This window comes from Haliotis rubra, unplaced genomic scaffold, assembly GCF_003918875.1.
Source record: "Haliotis rubra isolate DU_JTF1 unplaced genomic scaffold, ASM391887v1 Scf567, whole genome shotgun sequence".
In the NCBI taxonomy this organism is placed as follows: Eukaryota; Metazoa; Mollusca; class Gastropoda; order Lepetellida; family Haliotidae; genus Haliotis; species Haliotis rubra.
The window spans coordinates 366,474-384,212 of record NW_025767265.1 but is presented as its reverse complement, the minus strand read 5'-3'; the positions used below and the strand labels follow the sequence as shown (position 1 = coordinate 384,212).

Genomic DNA, 17,739 nt, shown 5'->3' with positions numbered 1-17,739 from the left:
TCAACAAAACCCAATCTTCAGAAGGCATACAGACACAAGGTGTCAATATATGAAGGTCCCTTTATGTGCAGTCAGTAGCAGTATTTCAGCTCCATGATGTCACGAAGGTGTCATTTTACACACTGTATCCAACCAATCAACATCCGGGATCTTCCCTGATCAGGATGACCTAGTTCCACCTTCAACAACCACGCTGTTACAGGGGCAAGGACTATTCCAGTCATTAATGAATTCTTTAAAAGACAACATGTACGTCAGATACAAAAATAATAATCTTTAATCATGAGTTTATTGCACATAGTACCAGTACGACTGGTCAGTATTAAGCAGTATTACACAGTATTTGGGTGTGCAGCTGATTTGCAGCATTTTCATCAAGGGTCAAACTGCAACCTCGGTGACCCAAGGGTCAAACTGCAACCTTGGTGACCCAAGGGTCAAACTGAAACCTTGGTGACCCAAGGGTCAAACTGTAACCTTGGTGACCCAGTGTGCAGGGGAAGTATTAAGTAGGTGGATTCTCCCTGCAGAGATATGTCCCCTCCCCCCTTTACACAAGTTGTCACACCCCAGAGTTACCCCTTACTACCCCTTCAAATAAGGTATTATATAAGGAAATACTGTGGTGTTCAAACGCCCAGGATAGAAGCACCTGTTTACAGAAACACATAACAACATAACATGGTCTCTGAGAGTAAGGTCATTTTCCACATGAGGGAGTGAGTATGGTTTTAGCAATATTCCAGCAATATCAAAGGGCTTCACACATTGTACCCATACGGGGAATCAAACCAGTGTCGTCGGGGTGACAGGTGGACACTTTAATCATTAGGCTACCCCACTGCCCCTGTCCAGCGAGAGAGTTGGGTCAACATTCCTGTTATATCACATCATGTCAGTTTTCAGTTTTACACGTTCACCACTTTTGCAAAACCAGAGAGAGCAGGAACAGTGCTAACAAACCACGAAACATAATCTGGTACATCCAAGGGACGTAAGTCAATGAACATTTGATGGGATATACTTGTTGTACGCTTCACAGAGAGGTAAAGTTGGAAAATACATACATACAATGTCTATGATAAATTCACAAACAAAATATTAACATGATATATTCAAAAGCGCAGGATGACAAAGTCATATATCCCTATATAAGCTATATCCCCTACTAACCAAAATGTAGAGCAGTTGTATAAAGACTTACATGGAAGTAGAAACGTCTTCAGCAGAATACAATCTTAATCCAGCTGCATTGAACCATGTATTTTGAAGATAATACAGATATTAAAGAAACGTGTATAGCAGATTGACTCAACATAATGACACCTGTTGAACAAGGACTATTTGTGTTTATGGAGAAGGAAATCAAGTAAATATATTTGACATCCTCCCAAATGATGTGTCAATTGAAATCAAATAAGTATTATCAGGATAAATGACCATAATCAAGTTAATTGTCATGGTATAGATATTTATATATTTATGGTCCATATGGAGATGGAGTCATTCTAATGTTACCAATCTACTGACTAATTCTTGTGAAGCAAGACACATATCGTGGCGTCATGAAGGACACAACAATCATATGTACCACAATGTGGTCTTCGGTGAGTGAGTGAGTGAGTGAGTGAGTGAGTGAGTGAGTGAGTGAGTGAGTGTGAGTGAGTGAGTGAGTGTGTGAGTGTGTGAGTTTAGTTTTACGCCGCACTCAGCAATATTCCAGCTATATGGCAGCTGGTCTTCGGTATGATACAAGATACAGTATATACCTGTATCATGATACAAGACAACCCATAATATGTAAACTATATATGACAGTTGAGAGTGTTGTCCGTATCAAGACAAGCGACAGTCAAGTGACATAAGTTTTTCCTAAACAGTAAACTGATATACAAGGTAACAGTGTTACCATGTGTCACATACCATGTAGTACATAGATACACAATGTAAGAGAACATATATACAATGTAACCATACAAGATATTACATAGAAATACAATGTATTAGTATATACAGATGTACTTTATTACATAGAAAAACAATGTATAATCAGTATATCATTTCAATATATTTCATAGAAATACAATGTATCAGTATGTCGATTCACTATAAAACAGGAACATCGTATATCTGTATATTCTATATCAGATTGCTTAAAGAGTATTTTGATGTTTAACATATGATAAATATACCTAAAAAAATATATTTCTGTTAAACTCTCAGGATAAACATCAACAGACAACACGCAAATTCACACAGACCAGACAATAACGTAGGACATCTGCAGTCACCAACACACTCACAGGACACCCACATAGGACACCTGCAGTCACCAACCCACTAGCAGGACACCTGCAGTCACCAACACACTAGTAGCACACCCACACAGGACACCTGCATTCACCAACACACTAGTAGGACACCCAACCAACTCACAGGACACCTACACATGACACTCAGTCAACCAAACACTCACAGGAAACTAACAAAGCTCTTAGGACACCTACAGGACACTCACAGGCACAAGTTCACAGTGAACCAAAAGAGACCCGTACAGGATTGGAGACCAATAGCCTCCAATACAGGTTTAGGTAGTCTGTCTCAGTCCCTGAACCATATTATTTCCCTTCCTTAAAGCCCTTTCTGTAATAATAATGCCCTAAATGAAGCAAGTCTAGATATCCTCAGGTTCACTATCTCCCATCTCACTGGGGCTCCTTTCCAATGCAAGGGGAATTGTTTCTATCAAAATTATATTTTTCAGAGACTAAGTGGCAGTTTATGACCGAGGCTATATACACCCTCTGTATAATCCAGGATAATGGCTAAATAGAACAAAAGGGGTAGATTGATATCTGTCATGCTTACTTGTCACCATGGCAACACCTCAAGAGAACCAATGAGATGCAACTGTGTCATTAACAACAGCTATCTGGAATGTAACTGTGACATGGTTGTGAAATTGTTGTCATGGTGATGACTGCAATGTAATCTGTTGTCATGGTGACAACTACAAAAGCTCATCAGACGTTGGCATGGATTACATTGGTCTCAGCCAACATGGCCACCGTGATGAACACCCCGTACAGGATGAAGAGGAATATTCCGTATGGCCTTGACATTCGAAACCCGGAGAGCGGCACAATGATGAGTGAGGACACGAGACTGAGACAGAGGAAGCCGGCCAGGATCAGCTCCACCAACGTCAGCCGCAGCTACAACAGGCACAAGGTATCTGTTATCAAACAACTACAATCAAATATAGTACTTACATCGACAGTAATTGAAGGAACACTACCTCACATCACTGCCATAAAACAGGTACTTTGGCTGTCATCACACTTCCAAAATTTCAACAGATGCCCACTTCACTGTAAAAAATCTATAATTAGTAGAGGTGAAACGGTACGCTCTTACCATGGTACAGTACGTATTGCGGTACAAAGCCTTCGGTTTGGTTTGTTTCGGTTCGGCATATGAGATATGATCAAAATGGACAACAAGAGCTAAACCTTACAGAAATGCATAGATTTTGACAAAATGATTCGATTTCTTGACATTTTAGAAAAGGTTTAAAAAAGGTTGATAAAATGGGGGTACAAAAAACCGAAAATACCAAATTTTAGGATTGCATTACAGTATACCGAACTGAAGGCAACATACCGTGGTATACCGTTTCACCACTAATAATTAGTTTGTAAGAAACAGTAACTTCCTGCTTCAGAAATGATCTTGAAACATCTGATTTTGTTTTTGAGTTTTATGCAGCATATTAATGGTAGTTCATCACAGCAAAATTAATCCAATTTTGGGGAAAGCAGAGTTATATGCCCCTGGTTAAAACTACGCGGAAACAGTACCCAATGTTTTGGCCTAATACTCCATACATTCATGTCACAGTGTAGAAAATCCCCAAACTATAGGAGACACAAGGATAATGACACTAGACCCACCTCATAGCTTCCTCCTCTCTTAAACGTGCCAATCGTGAAGGGGATTCCGATGCCTAGTAATATGTCTGTCAGTGATAAGGACGGAATAATCTCATATGCAATACTCCCACGTCAAACTCCTTCAATACATTTATGATCAAGCTATAGCAACAGACAGTTTGAAACAGATCAATTTTACTTTCCCATGGATGTTCAGCTGGTCTAAAAATTATTTACATTCTGGACAGGTCTGTGGGGGTGGCATGGGGTGTCTGTTGTCTGAATATCTACAGATGCAGCATTAAACAAAAAACAAACAATTTGGACAGGATACTGAAGAGAGGGCCACCGAAGCAGGCCGAGATGCCCATCCGAGGGTACCCCTGCCGTGCCATCGCAAAGTCGGCTATTAGATCTGCAAGGAAGAATCAGGATCGTCAAACACACATAAATCATCAAAGTAATACCACACCTCATCATCATAGTAATACCACACCTCATCATCATAGTAATACCACACCTCATCATCATTGTAATACCACACCTCATCATCATAGTAATACCACACCTCATCATCATAGTAATACCACACCTCATCATCATAGTAATACCACACCTCACCATCATTGTAATAACTGATAATAACATCATAGTAATACCACACCTCATCATCATTGTAATAACTGATAATAACATCATAGTAATACCACACCTCATCATCATTGTAATAACTGATAATAACATCATAGTAATACCACACCTCATCATCATTGTAATAAGTGATAATAAGATCATAGTAATACCACACCTCATCATCATTGTAATAACTGATAATAACATCATAGTAATACCACACCTCATCATCATTGTAATACCACACCTCATCATTGTAATAACTGATAATAACATCATAGTAATACCACACAACATGGTTTCATTACAAATACTCTCACTTCCTCCATACGGATCTTCATGATGTTATTCTCAAAACTTGACTATCATGAGTGAGTGAGTGAATGAATGAATTTTTAGCAACATTCCAGCAATATCATGGTGGTGGGACACCAGAAATGGTCTTTACACATTGTACCCATGTGGGGAATCGAACCCGGGTCTTTGGTGTGATGAAAGAATGCATTAACCACTGGGATACCCCACTGCCCTATCAATTAGACATTTTCAGATATTATAGTATTTCATTATATAATGCAGAACAGTTAACTCGTGTGAAGTAAAGGTGTTTCTTTGGCCCAGGTGGAATTCTTCAATGTACTACTTGATTTCATATTGGACATGTGCAAGTGCTATGACAGAGAAACAAATGGATAGTGAGACAGTCACTTTGACGACGATAAATATTCCATGCTGTCAGGATCTTAGCCAGTAGATTTTCAGATGTTTCACACATATGATGTAAAGACTGAGTGATCAAAACAGGTTCCACTACTTGTTCAAACAAACAAACGCACACCTACTACTCTGTCCCTAGACTCGCCTCCTATACTCCATCTCTAGACTCACCTCTTATACTCCGTCTCTAGTCTCACCTCCTATACTCCGTCTCTAGACTCACCTCCTATACTCCATCTCTAGACTCACCTCAAATACTCCATCTCTAGACTCACCTCCCATACTCAGTCGCTAGACTCACCTCCTATACTCCATCTCTAGACTCACCTCCTTTACTCCATCTCTAGACTCACCTCCTATACTCCGTCTCTAGACTCACCTCCTATACTCCATCTCTAGACTCACCTCCTATACTCCGTCTCTAGACTCACCTCCTATACTCCGTCTCTAGACTCACCTCCTATACTCCATCTCTAGACTCACCTCCTATACTCCGTCGCTAGACTCACCTCCTATACTCCGTCTCTAGACTCACCTCCTATACTCCATCTCTAGACTCACCTCCTATACTCCGTCTCTAGACTCACCTCTTATACTCCGTCTCTAGACTCACCTCCTATACTCCGTCGCTAGACTCACCTCCTATACTCCATCTCTAGACTCACCTCCTATACTCCGTCTCTAGACTCACCTATACGCCGTCGCTAGACTCACCTCCTATACTCCATCTCCAGACTCACCTCCTATACTTCGTCTCTAGACTCACCTCCTATACTCCGTCGCTAGACTCACCTCTTATACTCCGTCTCTAGACTCACCTCCTATACTCCATCTCTAGACTCACCTCCTATACTCCATCTCTAGACTCACCTCCTATACTCCGTCTCTAGACTCACCTCCTATACTCCGTCTCTAGACTCACCTCCTACTCCGCCTCTAGACTCACCTCCTATACTCCGCCTCTAGACTCACACTCCTATCTCCGCCTCTCTAGACTCACCTCCTATACTCCGCCTCTAGACTCACCTCCTATACTCCGCCTCTAGACTCACCTCTTATACTCCGGCTTCTAGACTCACCTCCTATACTTCCGCCTCTGGACTCACCTCCTATACTGGGCCGCTAGACTCACCTCTTATACTCCTGCCTCTGGACTCACCTCCTATACTCCATCTCTAGACTCACCCTCCTATACTCCGCCTCTAGACTCAATCCTATACTCCGTCTCTAGACTCACCTCCTATACTCCATCTCTAGACTCACCTCCTATACTCCGTCTCTAGACTCAATCCTATACTCCGTCTCTAGACTCACCTCCTATACTCCATCTCTAGACTCACCTCAAATACTCCATCTCTAGACTCACCTCCCATACTCAGTCGCTAGACTCACCTCCTATACTCCATCTCTAGACTCACCTCCTTTACTCCATCTCTAGACTCACCTCCTCCTATACTCCGCCTCTAGACTCCACCTCCTATACTCCATCTCTAGACTCACCTCCTATACTCCATCTCTAGACTCACCTCCTATACTCATCTCTAGACTCACCTCCTATACCCATCTCTAGACTCACCTCCTATACTCCATCTCTAGACTCACCTCCTATACTCCGGCTCTCTAGACTCACCAGTCTCTCCTATACCCTATGCTCCGGGTCTCTAGACTCACACCTCCTATACTCCTGCCTCTTGTAGACTCTAGACTCCCTGTACCTCGCCTCTATACTCACTCTTATACTCGCCTTCTCACTCACCTCCCTATACTCCGCCCTAGACTCACCTCCTATACTCTCATCTCTCGACTCGGCCTCACCTCCTATACTCCGCCTCTAGACTCACCTCCATCACTCCGTCCTCTAGACTCCACCTCCTATACTCCATCTCCAGACTCACCTCCTATTGCTCCGTCTCTAGACTCACCTCCTATACTAATTCCTCTAGACTCACCTCCTATGCTCCGTCTCTCTAGACTCCACCTCCTATACTCCATCTCTAGACTCCACCTCCTATACTCTCGCTCTCTAGACTCACCTCCTATACTCCATCTCTAGACTCACCTCCTATACTCCATCTCTTAGACTCACCTCCTATACTCACCTCTAGACTCACCTCCTATACTCGTCTCTAGACTCACCTCCCTATACTCCGTCTCTAGACTCACCTCCTATACTCCGTCTCTAGACTCACCTCCTATACTCCATCTCTAGACTCACCTCCTATACTCCGTCTCTAGACTCACCTCCTATACTCCATCTCTAGACTCACCTCCTATACTCCTCAGCCTCTAGACTCACCTCCTCCTATACTCGCCTCTAGACTCACCTCCTCTCCTATCCTGCTCTAGACTCACCTCCTATACTCCGCCTCTAGACTCACCTCCTATACTCCATCTCTAGACTCACCTCCTATACTCCGTCTCTAGACTCACACCTCCTATACTCCATCTCTAGACTCACCTCCTATACTCCGCCTCTAGACTCACCCTCCTCTATACTCCATCTCTAGACTCACCTCCTATACTCCGTCTCTAGACTCACCTCCTATACTCCATCTCTAGACTCACCTCCTATACTCCGTCTCTAGACTCCACCTCCTATACCCTCCTCTCTAGACTCACCTCCTATACTCCATCTCTAGACTCACCTCCTATCTCTCCGTCTCTAGACTCACCTCCTATACTCCATCTCTAGACTCACCTCCTATACCCGTCTCTAGACTCACCTCCTATACTCCATCTCTAGACTCACCTCCTATACTCCTATCCTCTGGACTCACCTCCCTATACTCCATCTCTAGACTCACCTCCTATACTCGTCTCTAGACTCACCTCCTATACTCCATCTCTAGACTCACACCTCCATACTCCTCTCTAGACTCACCTCCTGTATAGACTAGACTCACTCCTCCACTCCGTCTCTAGACTCACCTCCTATACTCCATCTCTAGACTCACCTCCTTTACTCCATCTCTAGACTCACCTCCTATACTCCGTCTCTAGACTCACCTCCTATACTCCATCTCTAGACTCTCCTCCTATCTCCGCTCTCTAGACTCACCTCCTATACTCCGCCTCTAGACTCACCTCCTATACTCCATCTCTAGACTCACCTCCTATACTTCTGGGTCTCTAGACTCACCTCCTATACTCATCTCCTAGACTTATCTCCCTATACTCCTGCCTCCAGACTCACCTCCTATACTCCATCTCTAGATTCCTCACCTCCTATATAAGGCCTCTAGACTCACCTCTTATACTCCATCTCTAGACTCCACCTCCTATACTCCGTCGCTAGACTCACCTCCCTATACTCCATCTCTAGACTCACCTCCTATACTCCGTCTCTAGACTCACCTCTTATACTGCCGTCTCTAGACTCCACCTCCTATACTCCATCTCCAGACTCACCTCCTATACTCGGGCTCTCTAGCCTCACCTCCTATACTCCGTCGCTAGACTCACCTCTTATACTCCGTCTCTAGACTCGCCTCCTATACTCCATCTCTAGACTCACCTCCTATACTCCATCTCTAGACTCACCTCCTATACTCCGTCTCTAGACTCACCTCTTATACTCCGTCTCTAGACTCACCTCCTATACTTCCGTCTCTAGACTCACCTCCTATACTCCATGCTAGACTCACCTCCGTACTCCGTCTCTAGACTCACCTCCTATACTCCGTCTCTAGACTCACCTCCTATACTCCATCTCTAGACTCACCTCTATACTCCGTCTCTAGACTCACCTCCTATACTCCATCTCTAGACTCACCTCCTATACTCCGTCTCTAGACTCACCTCCTATACTCCGTCTCTAGACTCACCTCCTATACTCCGTCTCTAGACTCACCTCCTATACTCCGTCTCTAGACTCACCTCCTATACTCCATCTCTAGACTCACCTCCTATACTCCGTCTCTAGACTCACATCCTATACTCCGTCTCTAGACTCACCTCCTATATTCCATCTCTAGACTCACCTCCTAAACTCCGTCTCTAGACTCACCTCCTATACTCCGTCTCTAGACTCACCTCCTATACTCCATCTCTAGACTCACCTCCTATACTCCGTCTCTAGACTCACCTCCTATACTGTTGCCCCAGGCCAGGAATGTCAGTCCCAGGATGGCATTGCTGATGTTGAACACAATACCAAATGTCTGAAATGACAACGTCAAATACTATAATGCTCCTAAATATCTTGTCATTTTATGTTGCTGTCAGCACCGGAGTTATCTCCCTTGTTCCACAGCTGCCACAACACCTGGGCTGTCTGGTAGTGAATCCCTCGGCTCAAATTTAATTACTGCAGGAAATAATTGCTATTTATCATTTTATTATGATCAAGGATTCTTTTTATACATAATAATAATATATAATAATAATGGTTTACAGCTTGTGCAGAATAAGTAAAGCATATCAATTTCAGCACAAATATATATTATTTTATGAAAGAGCATCAGCCATAACAATTTCAAAGTCCCATTATGGCACTTGATCAATGGACCTTTTGATCGGAGGTTAGGTGCTCTGTACTCCAGACTAACAAGGCATGTTGTCAAGGTATGGCTGTTATCGATTGGATGGCACCATGCCTTGCTACACATAAGTACATTTAACATGATCCATCCACATTCACCTATATTATTACTGATTCAAATACTCTTTTATGTGATGTAATTTAAAACATATTCTCCATGACAGTGCAATAGAGACGCCCACTGAGATACGATGACACAGTGCAACATGGACTCCATCAAAGCCATCCAGGGTAACCACCAGTACCATCTATTAACATTTCTTTGATATGCATTTTACAAGTTGAGTTGATGAAGAATGATGACAATTTTTATGGATATACAACTTCTTTTATTCTGTGAAGGGCGATGTTTCGACATAGATTGTAATGTCGAAACATCGCTCTTCACAAAATAAAAGAAGTTGTATACCCATAAAAATTGTCATCATTCTTCATCTATTAACATGTGTTTTTGTGTGACTGGGGATCGAACCAGCAGCTGCTCTCCAAGTAGACGCTCCATCCACTAGACCACAGCAATCACAAGATCCATGATATGTCCTGCACTGACAGTTTGGAACTGGATCTTTGCAGTACAACTAATACTATAATGATTTGAGGATTGGTTGGAATTAAATTAGAGTGACATATTTCCACCTGACCTGCAGAATGTTGACGATCTCGTTAGCGACTGAGTAGATCCAGACAACAGCGACAACAAAACCCAGGTAGGCAAACAACTGAAACACAGAAACGAGGACGTACAATCAGGGGAGCAAATATAGCTGTTCTATATCTAGTAACAATCCTGTACTGACAACTGGCTGCACAGAGTTATGTCCCTTAGTCCTCCCACTTGTAACAGGTCTGGGTTCACATCCCTATGGACAGGGATTATGATCCATGGTCAGGTCCTTAATCCCTCACCAAGCTGACCTAACAGAAATACTTGTCACTCACTCACTCCTGCAAGGCCAACAGTAAACACACAACAGGGATTCCCTCCATCACAATAAACTCAGCCTTCAGACACCACCATTATGATATCCCCCGGGTATTCACTCACACGATATTAGGGGTGAAACGGTATACCGCAGTATTAGTAGAACTGCGGTATTTTGCCTTCGGTTTGATATACCATAATGCAATCCAAAACTTTGTTTTTTTCAGTTTTCGTACCGTCATTTTATTAACAATTTTAAACCTTTTCTAAAATGTCTAGAAATCGCATCATTTGTTCAAAATCTATGCATTTCTTTGCTTGACGGCCGCTGTTTTCCTCGAAGTAAGTTCGAGATTGTCTCAAGTCGTCTACTTACAAAGTCAGCAAGACAGCAACTGCAGATACTAATCAATAGCTGAGTTCGGTTTCTTTTTCAGTTATTTCAAATCAGATGAACAGCGAAACATCGTAATAACTTATCGAAGTCAACTTTATCATAAATACACACAATCAGCCGAGTACTTACGATGTTTGCTGTGATGCAACACAGTGCCTTATAGCAAGAGTAAACACTGCCATCCGAAAATGCATGATGTCAGAAAACTCATAATAAAACGATCTACCTCGATTTCATTTAATTTGATTAAATTTAATCCCATTTTCATTCATTAAAACTATTTACAGTAACATTGGAGAAAACGTGTGTGAAATGACATCACCTTTCTATACGAGTACCACTTCCGCTTACCTTGTTCAAAAGGGTCCGCTTTTCGTGCCTATCGCGTTAGTACAAGTTTCACATTATTCTCAGCAATCCCGAACAGATTACCGCCTCGTCATCCATGGACCCCAAGACCCGCGTTATTGACTCATTGAAGTCATATTTCACAATTAATTGCCAATATTGTGTTTTCACAATCAAAGAGACAGGTACCGTGGGAAGTCAACAGTGACTTGTCAAACTGTCTCATACGTAAAATGTATCCAGGCACGTAACCCAAAGTGCTGAACATGTTAATTATTATGTTAAATACGTTCGTAGAAAACATGCATTATACTAAAACGATAGCAATATATAATATCTCTGTTAAAATAACTGCTTAAGATATAAATTATTCTGATAATGGATAGAAATCCTTTGATGTTACATTTTCAGGTCGTTTTTAACTGATTCACCGGTAGATTGGAGCAAAACATGAGTACACAGCTGATTGCTATTTTCAGCTTAGTTAAAGGTCACATGCAACGTAAAACACAACTTTGCAGATTCTGATATCTTTCGGTATGGACTTACCGAAACAAATCGTCAAAAATGCAAATTCAACTTATAAAGTTGAAAAATAACGCGATGAAAAAAAACGCGCGAAATCGGAGTTCAAACGTTTCACTAATTTTCCCCAGACTTTTCTGGGGAAAACGGGTTTCAACAGCTGGGCTGCGCTCATAGCACGTGCGCAAGTAAATAGGTTCGCGCAGCTTGGAAGCGGGTTGTCCGGTGAATACTTCGGTGAAGGCTTTGGTGTGAGCTATTTTTCTAATGTTTTGTTGATATCTCACGAAGCGAGCTTTTATATGTTATGACAGTAAATTAACTGTTTATATAATTTCATTTATCTATTTCACCACCGCGTTCTTCTTACGAGACACTTTCTCAGTTCGATGCTTAAAAGCAATGTCATTATTTAGCGTTGACAGAATTTCTAACTGTGATATAGATATGGCGTTGTCACAGACAAAACTCAATGTCTTGTTTTATTGACACCTGTGTGTCTGCCCGCCTGTCTGCTAATGACAATATTCAATACACAGCTGGTATCACTGACCACATGCAATTTGAACTTAACACCAATCAGGCTATACACCATAAACAAAATGCATTGATTTATGGCCCGAGTTCGGTCTCTGTCATATTATGTAATTACACAGACAGGCAGGTGTGATACTTGAACACATGACATGTTATGATGTCTGTTGATTGCAAAATGTTATACACAAAAAATGAGCATGTATTTACAAAACCCAACATCTCTATATGTATATACACACACAATTAGCCGTGAGGGCATCTGCAAATGAACCAGCCGTTACACTTGAGTGCACACCCACCCGCTCTGACTGGGTTCGGTATCCCGGCTGCTTCGTTTCTTGGGAAGTAAACCGAAGTACACAATTTTGCACTTTTGATTTGCAATTGTACGCTTATAATTTTGTTTATATGTTTTTTCATAACCAGCAATGTATATTATATGTCATGAATAAGTGATAATCGTGTTTTAATTATGTTTGATCTTTTGGTTGCATGTGACCTTTAAATAACAGGTAGCATAACAGGAAGGACAACTGAATTATCATGTCTAGTGATGTTTAATTTGATTGCAGGTTTCCAATACACATATTTATTTTCATTTACAAAATTTGTTCTTTCACCTCTGACGATATGATATAGTTTTGACTGGGCACAATACACGAAATAGCAGTTCTGTTATGTCCATGGAAAATAATTTTAACTGGGCTTTTATTCCCGGGTTATGTATAATGCAGGCGTCTCATAACTCGGGGGGAGTCATCCATGGACCCGAAAGACCGGAGTTATAGCGAGGGATAACTGCAGTTACGGGTATGGATCTGGTGGCTTTCCCATCACAGTTCTTACGACATATGTTTGTTTGTTGTTGCTACCATCTCATTGCAAGCTATATCAGAACAATGAACATTTAACGACGGATAAAAAAGAGAAAGCAGCTTTCTCAAGCTAAAACATATTTGTTTCAGAAAGGAGAAATACATTTCTGAGTGAACTTTAAAATATATTTTGAATGAATCTGAAAACTGAACAAAACAAAATTCTGGAATGTGCCAAGATTGTGTAGCAGTACTTCCCAAGGACTGTGGAAACTTGAAAGTCTCTAAATGTTTAACCGACTGAAATGAGAGATAGGCAATGATTTAGATCAAGGACAATCATCTGTCACACAGACTGTCTTATGACAACTGTGTTGAGTTAATTAGTTTAATTTATTTATCCGTGATATGTCATCAACAGAGTCACATTCGACAAGATCTGATTTGTGTATTGTTTTTAGTGTTTTTTAAGCATGAACATTTTCTGGGACGTGGTGATTTCACTGCAGTAAATGCTGATGGTGATGTTAATGACTTTTAATCATACTTGGCTTCTTGCTATTTTGCCACACAGCTGTGAGCTCCAAGGTTCCAGTGATATTTTAATTCTTCTTCTTCATGAAATGACAGTTTTGTTCATTAAAAAAATAACAAAGATTATGATTATTTGTTTCCCATGTTATTAAACAATGTAAGGTTTGCCTCTTGTTGTAAATTTTCTGCATTATGATAATGTCTCTTATACCGAACTAAAACAGACTGAACCGAAGGCCTTGTACCGCAATACGTACCGTACCGTCGTAAGCACGTACCGTTTCACCCCTACATGATATCAATCACATCAGGTACCGATAGGTTTCTTTGGGATGTCAGTATATTTGTACTCCCTTGTTCCAGGTGACTGGGTATTTGCAAAATAATGTATAAAACCTCATGTAAACATAATTCTGCTTCAGAGCCTTATCTGGAGATTTCTAATTTGAGTTGGTTCAAGTGCTTTCCAAAATGTCAAACTGTCTAAAAAATTTCATAAAATCTAGACATTATGCATCTGTGCATTATCAAGAGCATCAGAGTTGCTGTCTATATTTAGTCACCTATTCAATACAGATATACCTGCATGCATAGTGAAAATACTGTTGGGTAATTAAATGCTACTAGTTTATTAAAATTGTTCATGCATAGGAGTGTGCAAACTCAAATTGTTGTAATGGTTATATATGTTGTGTATTTTACGAGCTCTACTAAAAGAAACACGACCAGTAAGACTCACAGCATGGAATCGAGGCTTGTCGGTGTTCCTGGTGACGCAGAAGACTGAGACGGCGAGGACGCCGCCAATGATCATTACCAGACCCCACAACGGGAACACACCGTTTAGTTTCACAAACGCAACTGGAAATACAAGAATGAAATGTTAAATACTATACACCTTGCAACCCAACACCACACTGCCCACTCCCAAACCCAGGTACTTCAGTAACAACACTGTAGAAGTCTTCTCACCGAGACCTACTGTTGTGAGTGAGGGAGTATGGTTTTACACCACTTTTAGCAATATTCCAGCAATATCACAGCAGGGGACACCAGAAATGGGCTTCACACATTGTACCCGGGTCTAGGCTAACTGCCCCCCTGGTCAACTGCCCTCTGGCTATCTGCCCCCCATCTAATGTGCCCCCCGGACAACAACTGCCCCCTGGGTTAATTGCCCCGGACAACTCCTCTTCCCTCATTTTTCAGACACACACACACTTAAAAGGACAGATTGTGGGTGATGGCTCTTAAAAATTCCAAAATGTCCATAGAGTTATATATTTCTCAACAACACGTGCCAGTCTTTTGGCACTGTCACTAGCAAAACAAGTGCCCATCTAGCAAAGGCCACATTACTGTATGTATAACCTTCTCCAAGATATACTTCCTCCAGGATAAAATGAGATAGCCAGTTACTTACTAAAGGCACTGTTTGTTGATATAATGTGTAATAGAGTTTATTAAATCCTATCAGGATGGGGGATGGGGTCACTTTTTAGTTTTGATGGGGGGCACTTGTCCTGGGGGGCAGTTAGACTAGGGGGCACAATGGATGGGCGGCAGATAGCCAGAGGGAAGTTAGCCTGATACCATTGTACCCATGTGGGGAATCGAACCCAGGCCTTTGGCGTGATGAGCGAACTCTTTAACCACTAGGCTACCCCACCGCCCACCTACTGTTGTATTATGTAGAGTTCAATATCTCAGCCTTCCACAACTGACCTGTGAATAATGGAAGAGCTGGTGGCCAATAGCATGAACATATACCAGCAGGAAGTGATGACACCAACTGCCACCAACCAATCCCCTGGACTCTTGTCAGATAGAGCCAGTCAAGACAGCGAGTTGCTTTAACAGACTCCCGGGCAATATACATAATGAAACATTCACTTGATGTACCTTTTGTAGCGAAAACTCCAAACACCGGCCCAGTAAAACAGTGTAGGGAGTTGAGGTGTCTGTTCCAGTTGTGGTTGTCGTCGTTGCTGCTGTAATCCACCACGGGGATGGTCAACTTCAGCATCAGCATGATCGGGCACTGCACAACAGATACAACAGTCTTTAGCAGCAAATATTAGTGAGTGGGATTAAAATTCAAAATCAGATGACATCAAGTCCCTGCAATTAACCTGACTCTGTCACATCATTCCATTAAAGCCTATGTTTTGGCTGTAATCAAATTTGGATTTTCACCTAAATTCCTCTTCACTGTCAACTATCTGTGATCAGTCTTGCAGACATTAGTGTCCTTTTGCATAATATGTTTACAATGTTCAGGCTAAATATTAACAGGGGGAGACACCAGAAAAAGGTTACATTGTGCCAGACATCTAATCCAGAGAGTGAAAATAAACAAGCAGTTTTGAAGCCCAGAACATGGTGAGGTGAAATTGGGTTTTAAGTCGTGCTTGAGAATATTTCGCTCATATGACGACGTGCATGCGTGTGTATGTGTGTGTGCGGCTGCTTGTACTAGCCCAGACATAAGCTGGTTTTATAGTGCTAGCCCACTGAGATACCATGCCGCAGTGAAGCATGAATACCCCACTCAGACACATTATACTGACTCCGAGCCGACCAGTCCTTGTTGTATCCATTAATGCCGAACGCCAGGCAGGGACCAACAAGTACCATATTTTAACGCTCTTTGGTATGACGCTGTCGCTCTAACGCTCTAACCACTACACCACGGAGGCGGTCCCCAGAACATAAAGCAGTGCTTTTACAAGACATTCTTTTTATATATCTGGTCATTTCTGAGTGCCACTGCATCTTCACCCAGAATGCACTGTCAAATGTACTAGTATATTTGTCGCTGAAGGAAACCAAGTTCTATTGATAGTCCACTTGTTTATCGCAATGAGAGCAACATATCGGTGAAGGTACTAACACCGTTATCAAGCAAGTGATGACAACTTCTAATATGCCTCTCAAAGAAATATTTGTAGCTGTTTTCTTTGGATAAATAGTAATTACTGTATCAAGGAGGTAAAGAAATTAAGCTGTAAATGTTTTGAACAATTACATCAGGTTTGCTCAAGAAGCCAGTCCTTCATTAAGACTGGATGCTACACTCAACGACCTCCTGACATGACCTCCTGACATGACCTCCTACAATGACCTCCTATATGGTGTCTCAGACCTTCAGCCAGGTGTAGAATCGGAGAAAAGATCTCATTTTAATTCCTATTTCGCATATTTTCCCCCCAACCTCTCAGTGTTCTTGAGAGACTGAGCCTAAGCAATGTGGAAGCACTCATGTGATTGAGAACAACCAAGTTTAAAATATCGACCCCTAAATAAAGTTAACGCTAAGGTTAAATACATATGGTGATAAAAATCGCCTTCATACTGAGTATGAGAAGTAGTGTTCACAAGTCAGTATTTCCCACCTATATTTCCACTGTTATTCAACACTGATGGTGTTTTCTATGAAAGAATCGGAAATGCAATTTATATATTCAACTTCATGGCCTGAAGTTGTAAGTATATCTTTTTCATAATCTCACCTTGAAAATTTCATAACCTTTAGAATAAAACCTCTTGTCAGGCCAGTTCTCTATATCGATGGGGTTTACAGTTTCCAGGAATTCCATAAAAACAGAGTTGTCCTCCCCTTCTGAAGAACTCTTCTTTGGTAGAGTGTAGTTTTCAACCTGGGCATGTTCTAGTAGTGGACTTCTTTCATTAGCTAAGGATGAATAAGGTGATGTATAGTGTATTATACTCCCTCACAGCTGGTTATAACACAAGTACCTGTACTGTTACGTAGTGGAACGTCAACTAAACTACCTATGGTTCGTAGTGGAAATTAAACTGAACTACCCCTTTTAACG

The 17,739-nt window shown here is 41.6% G+C and overlaps 1 protein-coding gene and 2 long non-coding RNA genes across 14 annotated transcripts in view; all 3 read right to left on the bottom strand.

The window, feature by feature from the left end:
* Positions 1–262: 262 nt before the first annotated feature.
* Positions 263–1,640, bottom strand: LOC124254177. The gene is made up of 2 exons (XR_006892411.1): positions 960–1,640; positions 263–922 (listed from the first exon to the last, which is right to left on the bottom strand). It is a non-coding gene; the product is annotated as an uncharacterized LOC124254177 (long non-coding RNA).
* Positions 1,641–2,230: 590 nt separating this feature from the next.
* Positions 2,231–17,739, bottom strand: part of LOC124254176 (mitochondrial sodium/calcium exchanger protein-like) — a 37,797-nt gene continuing 22,288 nt past the window's right edge. For 9 of the 11 annotated variants that reach the window (XM_046688051.1, XM_046688055.1, XM_046688056.1 and 6 more), the window contains 8 exons: positions 17,413–17,594; positions 15,803–15,941; positions 14,640–14,761; positions 10,464–10,541; positions 9,367–9,442; positions 4,267–4,347; positions 3,954–4,018; positions 2,231–3,215 (listed from right to left, as the gene is read on the bottom strand). In XM_046688051.1, coding sequence (XP_046544007.1) covers positions 3,024–3,215; positions 3,954–4,018; positions 4,267–4,347; positions 9,367–9,442; positions 10,464–10,541; positions 14,640–14,761; positions 15,803–15,941; positions 17,413–17,594 — 935 coding nt within the window. In that variant the 3' untranslated portion in view covers positions 2,231–3,023. The remainder of the gene's footprint in view (positions 3,216–3,953; positions 4,019–4,266; positions 4,348–9,366; positions 9,443–10,463; positions 10,542–14,639; positions 14,762–15,802; positions 15,942–17,412; positions 17,595–17,739) is intronic. The other 2 variants (XR_006892410.1, XM_046688052.1) reach the window with 2 other exon arrangements.
* On the bottom strand, positions 6,175–7,563 carry LOC124254178. Of its 2 annotated transcripts, none has more exons than XR_006892412.1 (3): positions 7,498–7,563; positions 7,098–7,123; positions 6,175–6,204 (listed from the first exon to the last, which is right to left on the bottom strand). It is a non-coding gene; the product is annotated as an uncharacterized LOC124254178 (long non-coding RNA). The 2 variants fall into 2 exon arrangements; XR_006892413.1 differs by lacking the exon at positions 6,175–6,204 and adding an exon at positions 6,854–6,884.